At 49.5% G+C, this 26,759-nt stretch overlaps 1 protein-coding gene across 1 annotated transcript; it reads left to right on the top strand.

The window, feature by feature from the left end:
- Positions 1 to 2,617: 2,617 nt before the first annotated feature.
- Positions 2,618 to 24,704, top strand: TGFB3 (transforming growth factor beta 3). The gene is made up of 7 exons (XM_014784443.2): positions 2,618 to 4,310; positions 12,015 to 12,178; positions 12,463 to 12,592; positions 17,704 to 17,811; positions 19,792 to 19,963; positions 22,390 to 22,543; positions 23,485 to 24,704. Exons 1-7 carry the CDS (start codon positions 3,959 to 3,961, stop codon positions 23,641 to 23,643), a joined length of 1,239 nt encoding a protein of 412 aa, XP_014639929.1. The 5' UTR covers positions 2,618 to 3,958; the 3' UTR covers positions 23,644 to 24,704.
- The last annotated feature ends 2,055 nt before the right edge of the window (positions 24,705 to 26,759 follow it).

The raw sequence follows: 26,759 nt of genomic DNA on the forward strand, positions 1-26,759 counted from the left end.
CGGAGCTGGCTTGAGGAAAAATCATTTGAGCGTTAAGCAGCAGAGCCAGGTCCTTTTCTGACACCAGATCTTCCTGGAGTATTTTTCTCCAGCATGTATTACTGGGTGCCAGCTATTCTCCTAGGCTGGCAGAGGAAGATGTCCCCCAAATTCCCAGCCTAATGGGGCAAGTGAGTTGAGTCTTCACCAACTCTCCATGTAAGATCTCCAAGTCAATACTACTGGCAAGGTCCCTGGTACTGGTCAGCTGGGATCCCCAGAAGATGGACTCATGGTCCTGAAAGTGAGCAGTGTTCCCAATATCATGCTGGAGGTAAGACCTAGATGGCTACCACTTAGAAGTGAGGACTTGGAAGGGAGAGTAGCACGCCTAAACCTGGACTGCAAACATTTCTTAAATACCCAGTAAATTACTCAGTTGGACCACTCTTCCAAACATGTTTACTAGTGGGGCTGTGCCTTAGCACGTCTCGTGACAGCAACAGCCCTGCCTGGATGTCAGAAGAGTTGAGGTCTCATCCTAGCTCTGCTGATAGTTACCTTGTAGCCAGGCAAGGCCTTCTCTGGACCTCAGTTTCCTCCCTGGGAATTACTTTTAGAGATTACCCCTAAAATCTTTTACTCACTAACTCTGATTCTCAATGAGAATACTCTGTTGGATTTTCATCTGAAGAAACATTCATTGCCAAAAATCCAAGATGAATGAAACACAGGTTCTAATGAATCCCTTGTTCCCCTCTTCCTTGGCCCCAGATGAGGAAGAAAAGATTAATCTTTGGATTTTTCCATTTCTCATGAGCTCATAGCCACACCACCACCTTATATCCAGTTTCCAAACCTTCACTCCCACTTCTTCCCCAACTTCCTAAAAGCTAAAGGAAGAAGGAAGCCCTAGAGTAGTGTCTTCCAAACCTTGCTGGGCACCTGAATCACCTGTGAGGTTTGTTAACAGTCCATATGCCAGGGCCCGCCCGCTGGAGACACTAATTTGATAGAGGTGGAGTCCAGAAAGACATAACTGTAATAATTTTCCCTCTCATTTTGCAAGTGGCCTTCTCTGATCATCCTATTTTAAATTGCAACAGCCCCCAAGCTAAGCATTCCCTCTCCTCCTTCCCTGCTTTATTTTCCACCATGGGACTTACTTTTTATCGGACTACATAATTTACATATTTATTTAGTTTATGGCCTTCCCCACTGCCCCACCTCAGGCCTCTAGAATGTGAGCTCCATGAGGGGGGTTTTGTTTGTTTGTTTTGTTTACTGCTGCATCCACAGAGCCTAGAACAGTGCCTGGCATATAGCAAATGTCAGAAATAGTTCTCAAATGATGGCAGAGACAGAGATGGTATACAAGAGATGATATAGCCTAATAGTTAAGTGCACAGACTCTGGCTATAGGCTTCCTGGGTCGAAATCTCAGTGCTGACACCCACTCGCTATATGACTTGTAAAAGTAACTTCAAAGCAAGTTTCTTTAAGCTATGTACACCTAGGTTTCCTCACTTGTTAGGCAAATAAAAACAATGCCTACCCAAACTAGAGAGCCTGTGTTCAGTATCACTTCCACCACTCACAAGCAGCATGGCCTTTTAAATCGCTCTGTGCCTCAGTTTCCTCAACTGTAAACCGATCAACCACTCTCCTGGGGATGCAGTGAACATCCCTTCCGTTAGTGGCCCAGAAGCCAGGAGCGGGAACCAGCCTTCGCAGGAAAGGTCCAGGAGGGCTGGGGTGAGGTGAGGTAGGGTGGTGGGGAGCAGCACTAATTCCCAGGAAAGTGATCAATTTACGGGCAAGTCCTGTGTCGGGGGGCGGGGGAAGCAATGCGCCTTGCCCTCCCTGAGCCTCTGGGAAAATACCTAGAAGCTTAGGCTGAGACGAAGAACGAAAGCGGAGAAAACTTCCCCTCACCCATCTGGGAAATGGGCTCGGGCCAATTGCTGACTTTGCGCTCGCTGGCGCGGCTCCCCGCGGAACCCTGGGCGGGGAGGGCGGCTGCGAACATCTGGAGGACATTTCTGCGAAAGCGGCTGCAGCGCGGGGCGCGGGGAAGGAGAGGTGCACGTGTACGCACGTCGGGCCCAGAGCGAGGCCGCTCCCCAGGCCCCGCCGTCTCGTTTTCCTCGCCCTCTCTCGCAGCCCCTTCGCCCACAGCCCCACCCCCCAGCCCTTCGCCTTCCCGGCTCCGACCCGCGGGGCCTCCTTCACTGGCGGCCTCGCCTCGCCAGAGGGCACCCTCGATCTGCCGGAAAAAAAAAACGCCACCATTTTTCAAAGTCCCTGGAGCATCTCCAAACTTCAGCAAGCCACCCGACTCCAGCCTTGTCAATGAAGAATCGGGGCCAGGATCGCCGCGGAGCTGAACCCACCTCCAACCCTGCTCCCGGGCCGGGAGTCACCCCCGCGGAGGGTGGGCACGGCCGCCCCTGCCCAGGCCCCGCGCGCTCCCCCGACCCTGCCCAGTGTCCCGCCCGGCCCGGGGGCGGCCCGGGATGGGGGGGCCAGAGAGGGATCGAGAGACGGGCCGAGGAGAGGACGGACTGACAGCTGGCGAGAGGGCGAAGGAGTTGGGGGAGAAGGAGGGAGGGGATTCATCGGAGTAACTTTCCAGAAAAACAGTCAACGTGTAGCAGGAGTGACTCCAAGAGGGGAAAAAAAGTTCAGTTACCACGTCGAACGAGAGGACTCGCAAAGTATTTTTCAAACGGGCTCGGCTTTTCCTGTGCCTGTTTAAAACATTAAAATCGTACAGCAAAAGAGGCTGCGTGCGCTGGTCCCTCCCTCCCCCACCCCGGGCCAGAGACGTCATGGGAGGGAGGTATAAAATTTCAGCAGAGAGAAATAGAGAAAGCAGTGTGTGTGCATGTGTGTGTGTGAGAGAGAGGGAGAGGAGCGAGAGGGAGAGGGAGAGAGGAGCAGCAGGGAGAGAAAGGGAGGGAAGCAAAAAGCCAAGTCCAAGGGAATGAGCAAGAGAGGGGAGAGATAGGGGAAGAAGCCTGAGAAAGGAGTAACAGCTTTCCGGAGCAGGCGGGCAGTGAACTGGCTTCTGCCTTATTTTTCTTTTCCTTCTTATTTTTTAAAGAGAAGCAGGGAACAGAAGCAATGGCCGAGGGAGAAGACAAGCCGAGGTGCTGGTGACCTGGGCGTCCAAGTGGATTATTGGGGCTGCTCTCCAGAGGCTGTCCCCCCGCCTTCCAATTGCACATAACCCCACTTCCCAGCCAATGAAGACGAGAGGCAGCGTGAACAAAGTCATTTAGAAAGCCCCCGAGGAAGTGTAAACAAAAGAGAAAGCATGAATGGTGTGCCCGAGAGACAAGTGTGTCCTGCGCTGCCCCCACCTTTAGCTGGGCCAGCAGCAGCCCGGCCCTGCCTCTCCCCACCTACTCACTGGTGATCTGACTTTGTTTTTTTTTTTTAACAATTTTTTTTCTTTTCTTGTCCATTCTCTTTTCTTATTCTCCTTCAGGGCAAGGCAAGGATTTTGATTTGGGGACCCGGCCATGGTCCCTCTGCTCCTTCTTTAAAATACCCACTTTCTCCCCATCGCCAAGCGGCGTTTGGCAATATCAGATATCCGCTCTATTTATTTTTACCTAAGGAAAAACTCCAGCTCCCTTCCCACTCCCAGCTGCCTTGCCACCCCTCCCAGCCCTCTGCTTGCCCTCCACCTGGCCTGCTGGGAGTCAGAGCCCAGCAGAACCTGTTTAGACACATGGAGAAGAAACCCAGAGCTCCAAGGCACACAGTCGGCTTCTTCGTGCTCAGGGTTGCCAGCGCTTCCTGGAAGTCCTGAAGCTCTTGCAGTGCAGTGAGTTCATGCACCTTCTTGCCAAGCCTCAGTCTTCGGGATCTGGGGAGGCCGCCTGGTTTTCCTCCCTCCTTCTGCACGTCTGCTGGGGTCTCCTCCTCGCCAGGCCTCGCAGCCCCCCTGGCCTCTCTCCCCGGCTCGCGCATGAAGATGCACTTGCAAAGGGCGCTGGTGGTCCTGGCCCTGCTGAACTTTGCCACGGTCAGCCTCTCTCTGTCCACTTGCACCACCTTGGACTTCGGCCACATCAAGAAGAAGAGGGTGGAAGCCATTAGGGGACAGATCTTGAGCAAACTCAGGCTCACCAGTCCCCCCGAGCCATCGGTGATGACCCACGTCCCCTACCAGGTCCTGGCCCTTTACAACAGCACCCGGGAGCTGCTGGAGGAGATGCAGGGGGAGAGGGAGGACGGCTGCACTCAGGAAAACACGGAGTCGGAGTACTATGCCAAAGAAATCCATAAATTCGACATGATCCAGGGCCTGGCGGAACACAGTAAGTCCAGATTCTCTATGGAGTATCTGCTCTGGAGGGTCTGAACTGGAGTAGGGAGCGCCACAGAGGGGGGCCTAGCAGTGTCCACACAGCAGGGTGCCCCGGGTTCCCGGGCACCAAGGTTCAGGAGGTGTGATGCGCAGTTGGGGCTGGGTAGGTGGGTGAGGAGGGAGACAGAGCCGTTCTAGGAAGAGCCGGGTGCTTCTGGAGGCCAGGAGCCCTGGAATTGAGTGGCTTGCTGAACTCATCAGATCCTTGACTGAGTTTAATTTGGAATTACATTGTGCTGTCCCATTAACGTATGTGCGTGAACTCGCCCATGTGATCAGATAGGTAACAGTAGGCAGAGGTGCCCTAAGGGGGCAGGGCCGCTTGCTGTCAAGCCTTCTGTTCCATGAATCTGGAAACCTCCGTCTTCTCCCTGCTTTTCACAACTCATTGTGACACGTCTCCGGTTCCGTTTTTCCAGTTCTTGGGAAGAAGAGTATACCTGCCCCAAATTAATGTCTGTCAAACTTTTTGAAGCCCAGGGAAGAGACGGCTTCCTGCTGTCTAGGCCCTTGAGTCTATGCCACACACGTGACCCACGTGAGCTGTGTGCGTAGGGAAAGGGTGTGCACCTATGTTCACATGTACACGTGCTTTATGACGACGTGTAGTCTTGCTTTGTACAGTAGACAGATTCATGTGCTCAAAATGGGTGTCTTCCAGGCCTGTGGACATGAGAAAGCAGGGTTGTGGCTCTGAATGTGTAGACGATTGCTGGCGGCCCTTTTGTGTCTGCGTGTCATGGGAAGAATGGGTGGGAGGGATGACTGTGGGTGCAGAGGGGACATGTGTCTGGAAGTGTGTCCTCCCGGGAGGCTCCTGTCTGTGCTGAGAAGCTGGGAGGCTTCTGGGTGAGCCGTCTGTGTGTTTGTACACGTGTGGAAGTCATGTGTGTTTACTGAACGGGGATTTAAAAAACCTCAATACAAGAGAGAGAGATTTGGCAGATGTTGAGAAACTGACAGCCCAGGAAGGAGGAATGTGAGCCACTCATGGGCCAGGGACTCTGGGAGCAGCTCTGTTTGCTTTTCCTACCAGCAGGTGTCCTCGCCACCCTGACTACCTCAGCCCGGCTCACCTAGGAGGTGGGCAGTGGCTGGGGTGGGGGCGGGCAGGTGGGATGGAACGGGCAGGGTGAGGGTGGTGGTGGGGGGCACTGTAGAGGTTGAAAGGAACCCGGCTAGAGAGAAGGCAGAGGAGTGGGTGGCTGATAGGTGGACCAGCTCTGGCTGATGGTGCGAAAGACCCTGCTGGGAGCTGACCCACGCCAGGCCCAGGAGCCTGTGGTTACTGGCGAGGGGTTCCCATTCCTGTTTCTTGTGGCCGCCTAGAGTGCCCTGCCTTAGGATGTGGCTACTATGTGCGGCGGAGGCCGGAGGACAAGGCAGTTAGTGCTTCCTGCCACGGGTCCTCTAGTGGGGCAGAGTCAGGGTCTGCCAGGGGCCTACAGTTCCCAGAGGCACCAGCAGCCAGATAGCTAAACCCCCAACCCTCTGGGCACCCACAAAGGCAGGAGGTAGCGGCCAGAAATGTCAGAGGAGGGTGGAAAGCTGAGGCCTGCAGGAGAGGTCTGAGGAGAGTACAGAGTGAGGGAAGGACTCGGACCTTAATGATCCGGGTCAGGAGGAGGAGTCACGGGGAGGAGGGATTCTGAGTCACTAGGGCCCACTCAGCTTGGAATACCGAGCTGAGAATGAATGAGCCAAATGGATGGAAGGGCACGCAGGTGCCAGTGGACATGGATTTTGTGCAGAGATTCAGGTCTCAAATAGTGGACAGCCTTGGGAAATGCCAGGGCAGGGCCGCACAGATGCTGGGCAGGACCTTGAAACTGCAGCAGGTGGGGGTTGCCTTGGGGCCACAGAGCCGTGGTCAGGCCAGGAGCAAACCCACCACAGTGAGCAGGATACTACGTGGCATACCGTGGAGGGGCCAGGGCCCAGTGAGCCACTGGTGATGCCACTGAGGCTCACAGGTGCAAACAGGAAGCAGGCCCAGACTCTGCAGCTGTTGGAGGTGACACAGAGGCTGAGCAGACACGGCCTGGGCCCGCCCTGCAGCTGGTCAGGTGCTGAGCCAGCCCCGGAGAGGCAGACACACAAGGCACACTAACATAAAGAAGGCAGTGGGCAGATGCAAACGCCCAGCAGATGCTAAGCCAGAGCTGAGAGCCATCATAGGCTTGGGGTGAGGGAAGCCTGTCTGGAGATGAGGAGGGTGGGCAGGGGGGAGCACTGGGTTTGTGGTGGGGCACTGGCAGGTCTGGGTCCCAGAGCTTCTGCCGGGGAGGTGATGAGATCACACACCCAGCGTACAGGCACTCAGAGGGAAGTGACAAGGAGCTGGGGCGAGAAGATGGGGTGCCTGGAGAGCAAAGTGCAGGAAGGAGTAATGTCCAGTGGTGCAGGAGAAGGGGCCCCAAGGTGAGAGCAGAGAGGATAGGGCCCATCTTCTGGCTCTGCCCTGTCAGACAGGTACCCTGATTTCCCTATTAAAATAGGGAGGAGACTGAAACACGCATCAGTTAAGTAATTGGCCCCAAAAGAGCAGGGCTCTAACGTAGACGTTCTGCCTGCAGAATGCATGCTGTTAGGCACAATGCAAGTGTGTAAAATACACATTTTAAGTCCCACCTTTAACCTTTAGGCTCTTATAGAATTTGGTTTATAACATGAACGAATCCCACATTGGACCAAGCAGAGGAGACAGGAGCAACATCTTAGCAACCCCGGTGGCGGATTGCGTAGAGATAACTGGGTGTGTTCTTCCTTAGCTCTGCCTATTTTTTTTGGCTGGGAGATTCATACTGCCACAAACATTCTCCCAAATTCAACGAAAGGGTTTTCTTTATCCGCTGAAGAGTCTTAAGCCGGTTGAGCAACTACACCACGTGGAATTGGGCACGTCACCTCTCTAAGCCTCAGTGTCCTCATCTGTAAAGTTAGAGATAGTCTCTAAACTCCCTTTCAGCTGGAACATTTTATGTGTACATCTGGGATGATTCAACACAGTCTCTGCTGGGGGGTGAAGGCCAGACTCTGTAATCCCTTCTATAATTCTCCAGGATTTTGCTATGGGAAGTGAGTAGAGGCTTTCTCTGACCCACGTGGTGGGGAAGGACACAGCTTTTTCAGTTCTGCTGTCATCCTTGTTATCAAGATATCACCAGTGTAGGTGTCGTTTTAACTTCTGGCTTGTAATTATCTGTGTCTGGCGGGAGACTCTTGTTTTCATCCAAGGGCGGCGCTAAGACAGCCAGCAAGCCCCAGAGTTCCTGAGCAAAGAGAAAATTTGATATTTTAGCCTTTCTTTTCTGGACGCGACAGTTAGATTTTGTTCATTCCGAAAATTAAAAGATGTTTTGTGTTGAAAGAACTCATTTGTTCTAAGTGCCATTGCCCTCTGCACACTAGTCGGTGTTTCTCCAAGTGCGGTCCAGAGGCAAGGTAAATGTGAGAAATGTGGATTCCCAGGCCCCACCCCCCCTTACAGAATCAGAATCTTGGGGGTGGGTGGGTGGTCCTGGGGAATCTGTATTTTCAACAGGCTCTCTATTGATTCTTAAGTTCACTGAAACTTAAAATTCAGTGAACTAGGGGAAAACCTTTCCTTAGAGGGTCTACAAATGCAACTGCCCACAGAGGCCAGGCAGCTAATGCAAATGATCTAGAAGAAAAGCCACAGCATATGCACCATGACAAACTGCACAGGACACTTTGCCTCAGGGTCATGGAGAGAAGAGGGTGTGTGGGGAGGCCGGTGGGGGGGACCTGGAAGCGTGCCCATCCCCGCTCAGCTCCTGCTGAGTTTTGCATTTAAGAACGTGGGTCCAGCTTGACTAGATCTTACCATTTCCCAGAAGAGCAGAAAATCTGGATCTTTGTGTGAAATTTCCCAACTTTTAACATCGGCTTAAAATGTTTACGGGCTTCTAATTCAAAATTTTAAGAAATGATGCATTGGCCGAACAACATGTCTAATACATTGAAAGGTTAACCCATTTAAAGGTTAAAGCATTAAAGCTGTGGTTTCTCAAACTTCCAGAACATCTGGAAGCCATGGTACCCTTTGCAGAGCACTATAAACTGTGGTTCTCAACCCTGGCTACACATTAGAATCATCTGAAGATCTTAAAAAAACAGAAAAGAAAAAAACTCTGGACCCACCCACCCACTCCAGTGTAGTCAGAATCTCTGGCAAGTCAGGCATCATCTGTCTTTAAGGCTCTCCAGGTGATGCTAATGTACAGCCAGGGCAAAGAAGCACTGCTTTGCTGATGAATGTGGTCCCATCATTGGAACCAGCAGTCACTTTACTAGCAGAAATGATGCATACAAGCAAAGGCGTGGGTAGGAGCCCAGCTGTCTTAAAACATTTTAAAAGGCGTGTTCTAAACATGATCAGCTATTTCCAGGTTTTTCCATGAATACTCTACATGAATATTCTTTGCTTATTTTTCTTTCCCTAAAGCAAAAAAAGAGAAAATGGCCTCCATCAATATATATATGTCTTGTGCAATGGAAAAAGTTGGTCATAATTTAATTTGTAAAGGTGGACCCCCTAGTCCAGTTCTCAATAATACTAGTGTTCTGCAGAAGCATGGCTTAACCACAAAACTGACTGGGAACTGGCTCTTGTCTGAGGCGTAGGTTGGTACTCTAGGCTCATTTCATGGAATCCTGCCACATTTTGTTGGTGAAACCATCCCTCCACTAGATGATCTCTCAGGGCCCTCCAAATTCTAGAGTCTCCGCTTCAATGGATGAGATCAAAAGACCTGGGTTCAAATCCCACCTTTGCCACCTACTAGCTGGGTGACCTTGGGAAAGTCATTTAACTTTCCTGACGCTCACTTTTCTCATTTGTAAAATGATAAATTTTATTCTTATTCTCCTCAAGGATTGCCAGAGAGTCTGATGAGTTAATAAAAGCTCTATGAAATGTAAGGTGGTGTTATTACATTTTATTTATTTACCCTCTGACTCATTCCACAAATTATTTAAAACATCATTAACATTCAGTGGATTTAATTCCCAAGAAGATGATATTTACATTTGCTTTTCTCTGTTAGGCAATTCTTTTTTTTTTTTTTTTGGTGAGGAAGATCAGCCCTGAGCTAACATCTGTGCTAATCCTCCTTTTTTTTTTGCTGAGGAAGACCAGCTCTGAGCTAACATCTATTGCCAATCCTCCTCCTTTTTTTTGCCCCTCCAAAGCCCCAGTGGATAGTTGTATATCATAGTTGCACATCCTTCTAATTGCTGTATGTGGGACGCAGCCGCAGCACGGCCGGAGAAGCAGTGCGTTGGTGCGCGCCTGGGATCCGAACCCGGGCCGCCAGTAGCACAGCGCACGCACTTAACCGCTAAGCCACAGGGCCGGCCCTAGGCAATTCTTTTTTAATCACTAATGATTGTGTCTGAGCTTTGCTTGCTAGGGTCAGTTTGCTTGTGTCGACTAATTCCTGTATGACCCTGGCCAAGATCCCTCTGGACATCAATTTCTTCATCTGAAGAGGGCTGCACTAGACGACTCCTAAAGTTCCTTCTAACTTTATTAGAAATCTACAGATCCCAGTGATAAAAAAATGACGCTTCCCACCTCCTTCTTGAAATCTCCTTGAAATTCCCACCAATAGTCGTCCATCATAGGGATCAGGTATCTGATTGATGGGCTGGAAGAAACCAAGGAAGGATGATCACTAGGGCATCTGAAGACCCTCTTAGCTCATTGCTCCCCCATCTCCTGGCTTCCCACTCTCTTGACCCCTCTGACTGTCCTCACTGGCACGTGGCATTCTCCATCCCCCTTTATCTTTTACAGCAATGCGTGCATTGTGCTGAAATACCGTTGATTCCCTCTGTCAACAGTTGCTGGAGGTACTATTAAAACTGAAGCCATATTGATGACAGCTCCTTCAAAAACCAAGTATGTCAGTACTTAAGAGGGTTGCCAGTCTAAGTAGTTTATCCATGTCCAGAAGGTTACAAACTTGCAAACTTAAAAATTAAATTGCCGTCATGATTCCTCTTTCTGGTTCTATCCGAAATGGTTTAGGGAATAGTTGCCAGTACTTGTTCTTTCCAAGCCAATTATTAATCAGGGCTTCATTAGCCGGCATTCACACATTTGTTTTCCTAACATCTGTTCCATTAATTTTCTAAGAACCAGTGTCAGGTCCACCAGATGGCAATTTCCAGAAACACTCACTCATCCTTTCCTAAAGATCAGTAGCACATTTGCTTGTTCCAGGCCTCTGATCCTTCCCGCCTTGTCCGTGACTTCCTAAACCACCCCTCGGGGTGATTATGAGCTCATTCCAGCCATGTCCATTATGTGTGGAATCTGGGTCTATGAGCTTGAATTTCAAGTTCTGGCTATTGTTACCATTTGTGTAGAAAGTTTTTCTCTGGGTGTTAATGCTGCTCAGACCTTGAGGTTGCAGAGTGTACAGGAGGAAAGACAGGATCTCTCTTTCTCTTTCCTTTATCTGGCTCTGAGGGGTGGGAAAGTGCATTTGTTGCCTTCCGTCTTGCGCACAGGGATGAAGAGGCCAGCGGGGTGACAGAGGCTGGCATAGCATGTGCTGTCAAGGAAAGAAACCCTTCGAGAGAAAGGAGCCAATGATGTCGGACCAGCTCGGTCTGAAGAAACATCTGTGTGTCTGCCAGGCTAGAGATGTGGGCTCTTTGCCACACCAGTGCTCTCGTTAGGTCTACAACACAGTGTCAATTATGTCACTGCACTGCTCTAACACTTTCCATGGCTCCCTACTGTTAATAGCATAAAATCCAACCCCTCAGTCTGCCATTTCAGCCTTCCTGCAGGTGGACCCCAGTCTGCTGTCTTGACCTTGTCTCACTGGCTCTAGCCTGGCTGCCTCGGATCCCTCTTACTCACGTGCATTTCCTCCCCTCCCTGCCTTTGCTTCCAGCAGCACTTCCATGTCAAATTTCTTTCCTCTCCATCCTCAAAGCCCTTCCTCCTGCAGGACCCAGTTCAAATATCACCTCTTCCATGAAGTGCCCTGTGCTCTCTCCCTCCTCTGATCTCTTGGCAGCAAGTCCTGGGCTTCTCTAAAGGCCCGCAGCGCTTTCCCTCTGGTCCTGTTATTTGGGTTTATGTATTAATAACCTCCCCTGGATATTAATCTCCTTGAAGGCAGGGGCCGTGTCTATTCATTTTTGCTTCCCAACATTAGCACTATCCTCCGCACATAGAATTTGCTCAATACACGTTCAATAAAGGAATGAATGCCTGAATGGACAAACACGTGAAGGAATTGACTAGCTATGAGATGATTAAACTATTTGGGGGAATTGCTGATATCTTTTGAGAATCTGCATTTTCTAGAAGAGTAGGAAAAGCAGGCTGGAGAGCCTGCCAGAGTTGGGATGTCGAGGCAGTGGGAGGAGGGGTGATTACGTTAGTGCCATGTCCTGGGGCTCTGAGGTCTCCCTGCTCCTCGCTCAGGCCTGTGTGTGATTCCAGGGCCACCAAGGATCTTCCTCCTCCCTCCACCTTTAGGTCTGAGGCCTCAAGCCTCTAGGGAGGTCACAGGTGGGACCTTGGCCACTTGGCAAGTGTCCGTTGGCAGCACGCTGCTCCTCTGGCTCTCACTCATGCTGCTCCTCTCCCTGCTCCTTTATCTCCTAGACGAGCTGGCCGTCTGCCCCAAAGGAATCACCTCCAAGGTTTTCCGCTTCAATGTGTCCTCAGTGGAGAAGAATGGAACCAACCTGTTCCGAGCAGAATTCCGGGTCTTGCGGGTGCCCAACCCCAGCTCCAAGCGCAACGAGCAGAGGATCGAGCTCTTCCAGGTGAATCCCCTCCCAGAACTACACCTTTCAGGTGGCAAAGCCAGCTGCTTTGCCATATCAGACCTCCACTCTGCACAGAGTTCAGCAGACCTGGGTGTGAATCCTGCCTTAGTTTCTGTATCTGTGTCTGTCGTTCAGAGGACGAAAAGAGTTAAGGTGTTTGAAGGAACATTCAGGAACTTTTGGTTTCCTGCTGCTCCCCTCACCTGTCCTTCTGCATTGTGACGTGAACTGCAATACTCTGTGCTGGCCTCCTGTGCTCACTCCTTTCTCGCCTTCTGTAGATACTCCGGCCGGACGAGCACATCGCCAAACAGCGCTATATTGGTGGCAGGAATCTGCCCACGCGGGGCACCGCTGAGTGGCTGTCTTTTGATGTCACTGACACTGTGCGAGAATGGCTCTTGCGAAGAGGTGGGTTGACTCTTAGGTTGAGCGTTTGGAAGGAACCTCAGGTCCCTTGGTCCTTCGTGAAACAGGGAAGAGGACAGAACAAGAGGAGTCACAGACCTGGGTTCAGAGCCCAGCTTTGCGACCGACTCTGTGCCCTTTGTTCATTCACTCACCTAATATTTATTAAATGCTCACTCTGACCCAGGCCCTGGGGATGCAGCAGTGCACAAGACAGGTGCAGTTCCAGATCTCATGGGGCTTTTGTTCTGATGGGAGAGACACATAATAAACCAGTAAACATATTGACGAATAGGAATTTCACATATTTCACATAGTGGTAAGTACCATGAAAACCAGAAAGAGGGCACTGTGATAATGACAGGGTGGGGCCCAACATTAGTTGCTTAGAGAGGGTCTCGGTGAAAAAGGAGTCTGTGCATTGAGATCTGAGTGATGAGAAGCTGCCAGCCTGTGAAGGTCAGGATAAACGATGTTCTAAGCAAAGCAAACAGCAAGGCCCAGGCCCTCAGGTGGGAACAAGCTTGCTTTGTTCTAGCAACAGCAAACAGATTGATGTGGCTGGAGTGGAGTGAGCTGGGGGCTGAGAGAGGTCGCTGGGGCCATATGATTTAGGACCTGTAAGGCTGTGGTTAGGTTTTAGGACTTATTCCAAGTGTGATGAGAAGTCCTGGGATCATTATAAGCAGTGCTGGGGATGTGGGGTGAGGTGATTCGGTTTACATCTTTAAAAGACCCCTCTGGTTGCCATGAGGTCAAGGGAAGAAGCAAGAACACCAGTTAGGGGCCTTTGTAGCAGCTGGGGTGAGAGCATAGGGTCTTCGCTAGGGCAGTGGCAGTGGGTATGGAGATGGTGTGGATTTCTTCTGTATTTTGGAGGCAGAGCCAATAGGACAGGCTGATTAGGTATAAGGTATGAGGACACAAGAGGAGTCTAGGATGACTTCTAGGATTTTAGACTCAACACCCAGGTGGTAACACTTACTGAAATAGGGAAGACCGGGACAAGGGCAGTTTTGGCCAATTAAGTGTGAAAGGCTTGGTGGTCATCCAAGTAGAGCTGTCCAGCAGCTGTATCAAACATCACACGTCCCAAACATCTCACCCATTTGCTCTGTTTCTTCACCTGGAAAATAAGGTAATGGTTCCTTCCCTGCATGCCTCCCAGAGCTGTTTGAAGGATCCATTATACTTGAGAGAACTTCATGGCTTTCAGCCTGTTATACAAGAGTGAGCTTTTATTGGGTCAGATAAGGAAACTGAGGCCCAGAGAAGTTAAGTGACTTGACCAAGGTCATCTAGCCTGGATTAGAACTGGAGTCTCCTGACTGACAGTCATGGTGTCTTGTGACATCACACTCTGCCGTTTCTCCCCTCTGTCACTTGGTGGTACTGCCTGGTCTGATGCTCAGTGGGATGGGGGTACCTATGGCGGTCCCATCTGTTCCTTCTCTCCCTCTTGTGAAGAGTTTTCTACTATCGTCAGCTGCTATAGAGCCACAGTCCATCCACACCCTGATGTCCAAAGTCCCTGGGGCAGGTGGGTCCTTTCTTGTCCTTGATGTTTTAGGAAACTAGAACTTAAAGATCTAAGGCAGAGATCACAAACTGCTTGGCCTACGTATTGTTTTAAATTTAACTAGTGGTCAACGATTTTTGTTTTTAAAGTCAGGAGATTTCACATAAAACCTGGACTTCTGGCTTTTCTCGAAAAATTGGAAGATTTCCTGGTAACGATCCACTGGAGATGAGTGGTGGCCACCTCTTGAGGTGGGGCACGCCTTCTTCATGTCACCGTGGGCCCCACCATTCCCCAGTGTTCCCCAAGAGTGAGGCTGGCGGTCCCTATTTAGCATGATGTGCAGGCTTGCTTTGCTTATTTACATAACCTGCCCGGGCTTTGTGGGCATCCAAGTTTGCAAGTCCCCATCGAAGGGGCATTACCTGGAGGCTGAGCTGGCAGCTCGTGGGCTGGAGGTCTTGCCCTAGCTCCAAGGGTGCCCAGGAATTCCATCCTGTCTCTCCTACTGACCACGAAGGCAAAAGCCTAGGACAAGCCACGTGGACCTGCCAACAGCAGCACTGTTGGGAATTCTGACTCAGACAGCCCTCCGCCTGGAGCCCGACACGGCTGCAGAGAGGAGAGGCCGGGGAAGTTAAGCTCTTAGCTTCCCTGTCTGATTTTGATCAGCTCCACCTGGATGTGTTTGAAGCCCTGGGCACTTGAAGGAGTTCTTATTTTCACAGCTGCAGAACTCAATGAGAAGTTTGCATTGAGAATGATTTCCATCCTTGAGACATCAAAAAGATAATTTCGTAATAAAACCTATGGGTCCCCCACCCACCATCCCCACTGCTGCCAATTCGGAGGTTAGTTCTTCCTTAGAACCTGCGGTTCCCACTCAGGCAGCTGCTGCCCACCCCCCGCGTGGGGGAATCACACACAGACCTTTACTTACGCAGAGCTCAAGAGTCTTCAGAGTTCACGGCCCCAAACAGGGCAGCAGATGGACTCCAAATGGAGCACTTGGTGGTGTGGACTGACGAGGAAACTGAGTCACACATATGGTCTTGGATTCATTCAGCAAACATCTGAGAGCCTACTGTGCACCAGGTTCCCGGGCTGCCCTCTGGGTCCCAGAACTGGCTGGAGCCCCATCCAGGGTTGGAGGCCCAGGCCCTCAAACGCTTGTGCTGTTGCTCCACACAGTCTGCAGTTTCTCTCTGTGCAGAGCCAGGCCTCCCCTAGCTGGGCAGGGAGCACCCCCAGCGTCATGGCTCAGGACAGGGGGGACACTGGGAAAACACAACCATTTTGCATCTCAGAGAATGTGTGGGCATCTTCCTTGGTGGTCTCGGTTGGCTCCTCTTTGTTCCTGTTTGTCTCTAACAGTTAGGAGTGTGGCTCTGACATCATGCTGCCTGGTTGAATCCTGGTTCTACCACTTACTGGTTGGGTACCATGGGCAAGCCATTTAATTTCCCTAAGCCTCAGTGTCCTCATCTGTATAACAGGGGTAATAATAGTCCCGACTTTGTAAGATTATTGTGGAGATAAAATGAGTGAATGCATGTAAAGTTGTAGAGTGGTGCTTGACATGTGGTAATGCTCAACCAATGTTGGTGATTATTGCCATCATTCTCTGACTTTTCTACCTAGACAGAGCCTGTTGGCCAAGCCAGGCCATCATCTCACACTTACCACCTGTATCCTGGCCCTAACTCTCCCCAACACATCTTTCTGCACCTTGACTTTCCAACTCACAGAATCATAGAACTTGTCCACTCCAGGTCTCTCCTGGCTTACCTTAACCCCTTCTGGGTAATAAGAAGTATACTATGTTTTATGTAGCCCATTTCAGCTACTCCAGCTCCTTCTAGCTGCCTTAAACCGGGAAGGGGATCCTTCTTATGCCTCCCTCCCTCTCTATTCACTTCTTGTTCTCTAGCTGGGGCTTCCTTGTTATATTGGCCTCTTATTGTATTGGCCTCTCCCCTCCCCACCAGAGCTAACCTTCTGGAATAGAAATCTTCAAGCTCAGCATGTGTCTGTGTGTCCCAGAGGCTGCCCTGACTTGGAGTAGGACAGAGAGGCTGGGCCCTGGAGTTTATGGAAGAAGGGACTGAGTTGGTTTTTTACCAGTAGGACTGGGACATCCGGGTCTGCCTCATGGTGACTGGAATCTCTGAGTTTGGGTGGTTTTGCCCTTGAGAAGGATGCTGAGCTCGCCTGGACTCTTTGGGGTTTGCCCTGATGATACTAGATTTCAGGAAGACCCCAGCTTGGCCCCAAGGCTGGTTGCTCACACAGAAATAGGGATGGCCTCTGGAGAAGGAAATCAATCAGCAACCTGAGATGCTAACCTTGGAGCCAGAGGGGTCCATCCCGCATGACCTCTCCTACACAGCTGGTTGCTGCCTCAGGATCAAAAGAGCTTCCCTAATTGAGTCTTACCCATCAGAATGGACAGGATACCAAGCCCTACCTGGTTTCCCTGCATAAAATACTGGATTCAGTTCAAATTTCTCACTTCTTATTCTTCCTTTTATCCTTCCACTTTACTCAACGGCTTTTACTAATTTCCTCGCTTCCCCAATTTGTTTCCAAGACATCTGATCCCGCAAGTAACAGGAGAAAGGGCCAGAGCTGCACCAGAATATCAGTCACCAACGCCTGGCCCCTCCAGGCTTCCTCATGCTGTTCTCTCTACGCTCATGTCCTCTGGACCCTTGGCCACAGCCCTCTGCCATCTCCTCTGGCCTGTTTTCTAATTTTACGACTGTCTTCCTGAGTTGTTCGTTTTCCCTCGGCGAGCCACCCACATTGCCAACTTCCCCATTAAGCTGAGTGAGGATTCCCAAAGAAGAAACCTCCAAGCAACTTGCACCTCGTGTGTCCTTGTTCCTTACGGAACATACGGCCAAGTGTAACTGTGACTTTCATCTTATCTCCTCTGGACTCTACCACTCCCTGTCTGTCCACAGTCAGATCCCTGGTGGAAATGCTGGCATCTTCCACCTGGACCGAGTCTGCTGCTTGTTTGCAGGTGACCTTGCTCTAGCCTCATCTCCTGACTTTTAATCCTATGGCTCAGACGGAGCCACCTCCTCCCATCTTGTGGCCCTTTGAGTCTGTGGCCTGTGAATCACTGTCTCTCTGCCCCAAAGTTCTTCAGTTTTCCCTTTCCCTGCCTCTTCCCTTCATCCTTTCTCAGCAGGTTGGCTTGAGTTATCACTTCTCCCAACAAACACCTCGGCTGTGTGACTGTTTTCTTCCTTCCTTCCTGTATCCGCACTCTTTTGCCCCCTAGTAGGCTGGTGACAATTTTTTCCTAACACGATCCTTTGAAAATAGATGACTATTAAAATTCTCCTTCGTGATGCCCCATTTGGTTGTTCATAACGTAACAGAAATACGTGGAATGTGGCAACATGAGTGTGAAGGTCCACTCTAGCTTCAGCAGCACTTTCTGTCTCCTGTGACCCTCAGTATACCTCAGCTCCTGTGATTGCCTATGGCGGCAGAGGCCCTGGCCTTCACGGGCATGGGTGGTGGGTACACTTCTCCATCACACAAAGCGCTTTTCTCACTGACTCTGTGCCTTATTTTGCAGAGTCCAACTTAGGTCTGGAAATCAGCATTCACTGTCCATGTCACACCTTTCAGCCCAATGGAGATATCCTGGAAAACATTCATGAGGTGATGGAAATCAAATTCAAAGGTAACAAAATGGATGTGTATGGTAGGATGGGTGGAGGGAGTTAATGAGGCAGGATAGAACAGGAGACTCCAACCAGACCCCAAGGAAAGGAACCAAGCTTCCTCCCAGAGAGGGCCATCTGTTTTGTACTTGAGTCCTTCTGCTTTGCCCCACAATCAAAGAGTGTGACTTTCAGTTTATAGATGTAGACAATACAGTGGCATTTGGAAGACAGTGTCATGCTGGTAAGAGCTGTGAAATCATGTAGGCAAGCTGCTCCAGCTCTCTGAGCTCAGTCAGTAAAATGGGCGTGGGAGTACCTCTTTCACGGGGTTGTCATACAAATTACATGAGATAACAAATGTAAGACACAGGGCCACAAATGCTCAACCAACAATAGTTGTCTTCCTGGTCTCTGAAAGAAAGGAACTCTGGAGGCCATGATATGAGCCCCCTGACTACTTAGCTTTCAGATGTTGCAAAGCCCACCTGACCCTTGCCCAGGGGTCACCTGGGTTTGAATAATAGCTTCAGGGCTCAGGATGTCTGTGTTGAGATAGCAAAATAGTTGAGTCATTTCTGGTTTTCCAATACGTTTCTAAGGTGCTCAGCCTAGACCATCTCTGGGTTTCAGGGAAGTTCTCTTTTCCTTTCCTAGTCTCATTTTGGGTAACTGGGGCACACATGAGACCAGGTGGTTTGTCGTCAAACCAACCAAGTCAAAGCCTGAGGTCAGAGTCTGGTCTGAAAAAAGGTGCAGGCCTTTCTTGGCTCCCAGCCCTGGCAGTCTCTTATCCTTCATGGGCTCTATTTCAGAGCCTTTTTTTTTTTTTTTCTGAGGAAGATTTGCCCTGAGCTAACATCTGTGCCAATCTTCCTCTATTTTGTACGTGGGACACTGCCGCAGCATGGCTGGTGAGTGGAGTAGGTTGGTGCCCAGGATCCAAACCCATGAACCTGAGCCTCCAAAGTGGAGCGTGCCAGACTTTAACCACTCGGCCATGAGGCTGGGCCCTCAGAGCCTATTTGTTTAAAAGCCAAGCATCTGACATCCTAATCACAGAACTTCAGAGCTCAGAAGACCTTCAGAGTCCTTACCTCAAGGCCAGGCTAAGACAAAATCATCCCACTTCAGTAAATAGTTATCTTGTTCATTAAGATTTTCAGAAAAGGAAATCTGAGATCCAGGCCTCCCATTTACCTCACGGTCCTGGTGCCCCTTCATGAGGTCCAAGTCCCTCCTGTCACTATGTAAATTAGACTCCTCATGTTCCCATCCTTGGTGGAGATGGACAACAGCTGTCTGTCTGTCACAGAAGAGATCTCCTATTAGTTGAGACACTTCTAATTCAATCTTCAGTCTTTCCCTTTTCAGATGAAATAGCAGGTTTTCTTTCCAGAAGTTGTTTGCTAAGCTGTTTATCATACACTTCAGTATTTCATCTGCGTTTTATAGTGAAAACACTTTTGAAACTATAAATGCAATGTGAATCTTAACAATTATTCATTCTTGTTCCTCTGGCTTCCATTCAAACTATCTTAAATTGTGACACTTTAAATTATAAGTGCGACTTCTGTGCTATCTTGACCAATTCAGAGTATAAGAGGAAACTCCCACCCCAAGATTCGAAGTCTCAGAATCTAAGCTGACAACCTAAAGGTATGTGTTAGGTGGCCACCTAGTGACAAGGATGCTTCACGGATCCCTGACGATGCCCAGGAAGCATCTCGGGAAGGATTCTCTGCCCTCCGGAAGGTGTACGCACAGGAGTCATGAGGGAATCCAACCAGGGGCGTCTTGCAGGTTCCTTTGCTACCAGTTCCTCCACCGAGTGGTCCCCTTCCTGCAGCTGGACATTAGCTTGAAGCTGCCCCCCATCCCAGGCCTTCCTTGCAGACTGCACCGTCCCTCCTCCTGAGCAGTGATGAGGTGGAATGAGAAAGCAGCCTGCACTCTGCCTTCCTTAGACAGGAGGCTGTCCCCTTCCTTCCCTTCTGCAGGTGTGGACAGTGAGGATGATCATGGCCGTGGAGATCTGGGGCGCCTCAAGAAGCAGAAGGACCACCACAACCCTCATTTAATCCTCATGATGATTCCTCCACACCGGCTGGACAACCCGGGCCAGGGGGGTCAGAGGAAAAAGAGGGCCCTGGACACCAATTACTGCTTCCGGTGAGCGCGGGCCCACTCAGGATCCGTGAACCCCTGAGACGACATTTACTGTGCGCCTGTCGTGGGTCAGGCCCCAGGCCTAGGCTACGCTCAGCCAAGGTCCCTGATGCTAGTCACAAACATCTCCAGGAATAAAGACTTAGAACCTCCTACAGATCTCTTTGTTTTTCTGGGAGCCCCACTGTTTTTCTGCAGCCCAGCTCTGTAAGGGCCTGGATGAAGTAAAGGGGGAGGAGAGTGTTGCTAAAATGGTTTGGAATGGAGAGGCTTGGTTGAAGCCTCTCCATGGTTTTCATGTTTTAAAATATTTGTAGGGTATGTTTCCGTGGTGGGGAGATTAATGCAGAAACTTCCATTCAAGAAGTACTCAGTTCTCTGTGAGGGTCCAAGGATGCTACTGGATGAGGGAAAATAGGGCAGTCTCTATTTGCAGGGGGGAATTGGAGCTATAGAAATTAATGAACTAATTCAGAAATAGTTGGGCAGCCACTGCAAAGGGAGAAAAAAGACAGAGTCTCTTCTCTTATTTAGCATCTCATTTATAAGAGAGGGGCATGATGAAGCGTACACAGCAATTACTAAAAGGTAGAAAATGACCACATCCTTGAGAAGGTCTGAAGGATAAAGTGCTTTAAGAATTGGGAGCAAGGGAGCTGGCCCAGTGATGGAGTGGTTAAGTTCACATGCTCCACTTTGGCAGCCTAGGGTTCGCAGGTTTGGATCCCGGGCGTGGACCTACGCACCGCTCATCAAGCCATGCTGTGGCAGGCGTCCTACATATGAAATAGAGGAAGATGGGCACAGATGTTAGCTCAGGTCCAATCTTCCTCATCAAAAAGAGGAGGATTGGCAATGGATGTTAGCTCAGGGCTAATCTTCCTCACCAAAAAAAAAAAAAAAAAAGAATTGGGAGCAAAGAGTTCATCCATGGATGCAGGAAAGGCTTCAAAAGTAGAATTTGAGCCTTCAGGGACGACTGAGGTTTGGGCATGTAGGGATATGAGAGGAGGAAGCACTTCTGGTAAAGGAAGGAGCATAAATGCATCACTTTGGCTGGAGACGAAGATGCCTGAATGGAGCTGGGGAGAATGAATTGGGAAATCTTTAGATCTAAAACCATGTCTTATGAGGAACAACTGAATGAACTACAGATGAGCTTGGGAACAGAATGTATAGGAGAGGCAGTATAGTTTGCCTCCAAATGTCTGAAGGCTGGCATGCAGATTTGTTCTATGTGGCTCAGTTAGGAACGAATGCTCTTGGCTTCAAGTAACAGTGGCTTAAACCACAGATTTTTAGTTCACAAGAAGACTGTAGCAGCAGGCTCAGGGTTGGTCTGACTGCTTAATTATGCCTTTGAGGACACTTTCTCTCTCTCCAGTCTGCCATGATTAGTGTGTTGGCTTTTCATCTTCTTGCTTATGGTCAGTGACTGCTAGAGCTGCAGGCATCTCGTTCATGCTCAAGACAAGAAGAAGGGGGAAGAGGCAGAGCCAGCAGCTTTCTTCTTCCATCTGTGACTTTTATAAAGGATCAATTATCTTTGCCAGAATTTGCCGTCACCCCCTGCATACTTCTCCTTATGTCTGATTGGTCATCGCTGGGTTACATGACCACCCTTAGCTGCAAGGGAGGCCAGGAAAAAAAGTAGCTGGTGTTCTAGACTGTAGTGAGACATGGCAAGGGAGAAGAGGGGTAGGAATGGCTATTGAGTAGGTAACCAAGACTGTCTGCCATGGTTCACCCTTGGAATGCACAAGAAGCCAGATTTTGGCCAGTAGCTGCCTTTGGAAGCAGCAAGTTCTAGGTCTCGGCAGATATTGAAGCACAGGCTGGATGCCCACTTGGCAAGGGGTATTGCCAAATGGATTTCTGCAGGCAACAGAAGTGAAGTGGCCTGACAATCGCAGTTGGGGTGATCTAGGAATCATGAGTCTAATAGAAGGATATGCCTCGTTTTGACTCGATGGCCTCTAGGTTTAGTCTAAGCAGTCGTCTACTGTAGTATGCAAGCTGTATGAGCTTTGAGTTCATTTTCGGTTGGGTGCATATTAGGAAGGTAACAACAAAACCAACCTCAACAAAGCTGAGTTGCCAGTAGCTTTCAGTGCTTGGTTTTATGTAGAGCATTTTAAGTCTGTTTTGATTCGTGATGTAAAAGGGGCAGGGCCACTTTTGCCTTTTTTATCGTCTTCATGCATCATCTATCTGCCTGTTACATCCGTGAGATCATGGTCTTCAGCACAGGAAAATGCCTTTATAGTTTATATAGCTCAATGCACTTGAACCTGGGATTCCACTCATTAGAGCCACCTCTTAGGATGCCCAGGAAGAACTCCAAGTGCAAACATGAGAGCCATTTGTGAAGTTTTTTATATTGGTGGTTTCCTTTTAGGTTGATTTTCTATAAATGTTTTCTGTTGTAGCAACTTGGAGGAGAACTGCTGTGTGCGCCCTCTCTACATTGACTTTCGACAGGATCTGGGCTGGAAATGGGTCCATGAACCTAAGGGCTACTATGCCAACTTCTGCTCAGGCCCTTGCCCGTACCTCCGCAGTGCGGACACAACCCACAGCACGGTATGGAGCAGGGCTCATGCCACACAGGGCACGGGGGTTGGCCTGCCAGGCCACTTGTTAAAAAGAATGCATGAAGGACTGAACGTTGCATGAGCAAATGATGACCTGGGGTGAGTAAGATCCCTTTGGTGAAGGGTCTGATCTTGACATCCTAGCCCAACTCTATGTGGTCACATTCTGCCCTTTAAAATTTCTTCCATAGTTTCAACCAGACTTTTTATTTGTTCTATCTAAAGCTTTTGGTACCATGGAAATTAATTAGCTATCACATGCCACCCTATATGTCACAGATGCACATGGCTGGCAAGGAATGTTGGGGCAGAAAGGCTTCTACCATCAGTTAAAGAACTCTGATAATTGCGGCCTCTTGGAAGAAGAGTTATTATGAAAAATAATGTAGAATAAGCTACACACAGAAGAAGCTAATATGAAACAATGAGAAGAGAGGGAAGTCCAGACTCTGAAATCAGCCTGTCTTTCCCTGAGGGGGGAATCAAAAATAGGGCATTAATGTGTGAAGGTTTCCTTATAGCTCATTATTACCACATCCTGTCTGGGGCCCCATCCTCTGGCACTTATTAAATGGCCCAAGGCACTGTTTAGTGAGAATGGTTCTCACCAAAGTGACCAGTGACAGCTAGGAAGAGTGTTTCCTTAACAGCAAAGAGAAGTTCATCATCAATTTAAAGTCACCCAATAACTGTTCCATGCTTAAACTGATGATAGCGCTCCAAGAGGTGCAAATGTTCTGCATTCTCCCTTTGTGGATGAACAGCGACTAGTCACTAACCCAAACTATGTTCCACCAATCCCTGTGAAATAGCATCGATGGCCAGTTTATCACCTGCTCGGTCTCTGGAGCATCCCCTAGAACTGCAAGTTCCTGGGCTCCAGGCCTGAGGCTTGGCTTTCCAACCTCTAAATGATGTCTCCCTCCCCAGGTGCTGGGACTGTACAACACCCTGAATCCTGAAGCCTCTGCCTCACCTTGCTGTGTGCCCCAGGACTTGGAGCCCCTGACCATCCTGTACTATGTCGGGAGGACCCCCAAGGTGGAACAGCTTTCTAACATGGTGGTGAAGTCCTGTAAGTGTAGCTGAGGCCCTGCCTGCGACGGAGAGAGGAGAGAGAGGAAGTGCCACTGCCTGCCTGCCTGCTCCTCGGAAACACAAAAGCAACAGACCTCACCTAGAGGCCTGGAGCCTACAACCTTCATCTCCAGGCAAATGGCTGAGACGGAGGTTCCCTCTTGGAACATTTCTCTTTCTTGCTGGCTCTGAGAATCACTGTGGTAAAGAAAGTGTGTGTTTGGTTAGGGGAAGGCTGGACTCTTCAGAACACACAGATCTTCTGTGACGTAGACAGAGGTGGTGGGGACAGAGGAAGAGGGATGGCGAGTCGACACATGGTGCGGCAATGGGATTTGGGATATCCTAGGGAGGACAAAGGGCAGAGAATGGCCAGGACAGGGCCAGACTGGAAGACACTTCTGAGCTGAGGTCAGCTTTGCTCATCGCTGCCCCTCATCTGCTCTAGGGAAGCTGGATTACGTTATACAAGGCAAGCATTTTTCTTCCAGACAGGTTACCAAGACAAAGTCCCAGAATTGTATCTCACACTACCTGGGATTAAGGACACATCTGTTCTTTTTGCAAATTGTCCCCTTGACATCAATCAGCATCAAGGGTCATTACAGGGAGAAAATCCAGGTAATGTAGTTCCCGGGCCATCAACTATATTGGGCCCTGTGGATATGCTGAACTCAGAAGCAGAGGGTGGGAATTAACCCTCTCCTGTCTGCCCTCTGGGGGTCCTCCTCTCGTCTTCTTCCTCGATCCTATTTCCTCTTGGACATTTGGCTAGACACCTTCCAGGTCAGGGTGCACAGGTCTGGATCTTGGGTCTGTGCAGCCTTGAGGCATTATGGGTCCCCCCCAGCCCCCAAGACCCTGTGCTCATCTAGTGTTCCTGGAAGCAGGTGCTACAACGTGTGAGGCATGCGGGGAAGTCACACGTGTGCCACACAATGACTTGGCCCCAGATGCATAGACTGAGGTATAAAGACAAATACAAATATTACTCTCAAAATCTTTGTATAAATAAATATTTTTGGGGAATCTTGGATCATTTCATCTTCTGGAAGATTGTTTCTAGAACAGTAAAAGCCTTATTCTGAGGTATAAGTCTGACTCGATAAATATCCATCATTACCCTTTTCGTGACTCCGTGTCCACAGCTCCTATCCAGAGGTAACTGGAATCTGGAGCAGAGAATCTCAGACATCGAATGCGTTGCTTAGTGTGAATACCCTGGACAGTGCACACCGTGCTGCCTTCTGCCAGCTGAGAAGGCTGCACCATTGTTTGTGTTCCCTTCCTTCCTGCAGAGGATATTGTTCTCAGACACAGAGAGGCTGTGGCTCAGATTTGCAGAAAGCATATGAGTTTAACTGTGGGCAGAATCACCCGGTGTGAACCCTTGCACGTGGCAATGTGTTGGTCTGTACGTTCACTATAAATGACCATCATTTTTGAAAATCTCATCTCACCCTCCTAATCGGTTGAGAATAAGAGAAACTCACCATGGCAAATGGCCTAGGACTATGAGGCTGATTCTGTTATCAGGTTAAGCCTCAAAGAGCTGACCAGGGTCCCCTTTTCAGACAGTGGGGCTCTTGTCAGGGATTTGGCCATGGGAGAGAGCAAGAAAAGCACAATCCCGTAGTTCTCCCTTGAGGTCAGTGATCAGAGAGAGGTCAGAGATCCCAGAGCAATACAGAATTCTGTTGTGGTATCGATGTCCACTTGAAGCAACCATCTGCAGTGAATGAGGAACCACCTAGCAGCTCCTGAAAAACATGTTCCTCTACTGAAGTCACGTTACCACTGGTAAAAAAGTCTAATTGAAGCTAAAATTTGCAGGTTGAAGGACGTGTACAATATGTTCGTGCGTGTGTGTGTGTGTGTGCGCGCGCGCGCGCGTACCTTGGTCCTTCTGGAGTGTTCCCACATTGAACTCCTGAGTTTGGTCACCAAGACTTTTTTCTGCTTTGTCCACGCCCAGCCGATTCTAAGGGCTTCTCTCAGGCTTCATCCGAAGTGGCACCCATTTACTTCCACTGTGTTTCAGGGGCTGTGTCCCTGCCCTGAAAGCAGGCTGGTGGGACTGTGTTCCATCTTATCCAGGGAGCCCGAGGGTTTAGAGAGGGGGCGCAGCATGCCTAGCTCTTCACCCATGGCCACTGCTGTCCAAATTCCAGAGTCTGCCCACTTGTAGAAGTCATTCTCAAATTCCATTGGGCATAAGAATCACCCAAATGTTTATAAAAATGTATAATTTCAGGCTGCATCTCTAGAGATGTCTTTAGGACTGGGGTAGTGTCCAGCCTGCCTAAGAAGCAGTGCATTTATTTTATTTTATTTATTTTTTATTTTTTAATTTTTTGTGAGGAAGATCAGCCCTGAGCTAACATCCATGCTAATCCTCCTCTTTTTGCTGAGGAAGACCAGCCCTGAGCTAACATCTATTGCCAATCCTCCTCCTTTGTTTCCCCCAAAGCCCCAGTAGATAGTTGTATGTCACAGCTGCACATCCTTCTAGTTGCTGTATGTGGGAGGCGGCCTCAGCATGGCCGGAGAAGCGGTGCGTCGGTGCGCGCCCAGGATCCGAACCCGGGCCACCAGTAGTGGAGCACGCACACTTAACCGCTAAGCCACGGGGCCAGCCCAAGCAGTGCATTTATAACTGACATCACTGGTCCTTACTTAAGGCTTAAATAAGGAAGAGGGAAATAATCCTTCTGGCCCTAGAATAAACCTTCCTTTTTATAACCTCATAGGACATCACTAAAACGTTGGCCTGTGGTTCATCCTAATGAACCAAGGCAACAAGAAGTGTTTCCTGAAGTATCTCAAAGAAAACAGAACACACTGTGATTCCAAATGTTCTTTTTATGTTCGATCTCTATTCTTATCTTAATCAGCAGATATAAATATGGGCAGGGGTCTGAAGTCCAGCGTCCCCATTCCACATGTCATTTACAGGCACTATAGAAACTTGAACCATTGTCTGTCCATCTTCCAAAATACATGCTTGTTTTAGGGAAAGGTAAGGAGGGACACTGCTGTTGGAGGGAGGATCGTATGATCTGTCTGGTTTATTACCAACTGAAGTCCAGTACCAGTAAAAATGACTTGAAAGTACTTAGGTAAATGAA

This window comes from Ceratotherium simum, chromosome 24, assembly GCF_057802395.1.
Source record: "Ceratotherium simum simum isolate JZ-2026a chromosome 24, ASM5780239v1, whole genome shotgun sequence".
In the NCBI taxonomy this organism is placed as follows: domain Eukaryota; kingdom Metazoa; phylum Chordata; class Mammalia; order Perissodactyla; family Rhinocerotidae; genus Ceratotherium; species Ceratotherium simum.

What these genes read in the sequence shown, in the direction of transcription:
- TGFB3 (XM_014784443.2), top strand. Translation starts at nt 3,959, where the DNA reads ATGAAGATGCACTTGCAAAGGGCGCTGGTGGTCCTGGCCCTGCTGAAC. An exon ending in AGAGGATCGAGCTCTTCCAG is followed by an intron (nt 12,179 to 12,462) that starts GTGAATCCCCTC and finishes CGCCTTCTGTAG; the next exon opens with ATACTCCGGCCGGACGAGCA. An exon ending in CGGACACAACCCACAGCACG is followed by an intron (nt 22,544 to 23,484) that starts GTATGGAGCAGG and finishes CTCCCTCCCCAG; the next exon opens with GTGCTGGGACTGTACAACAC.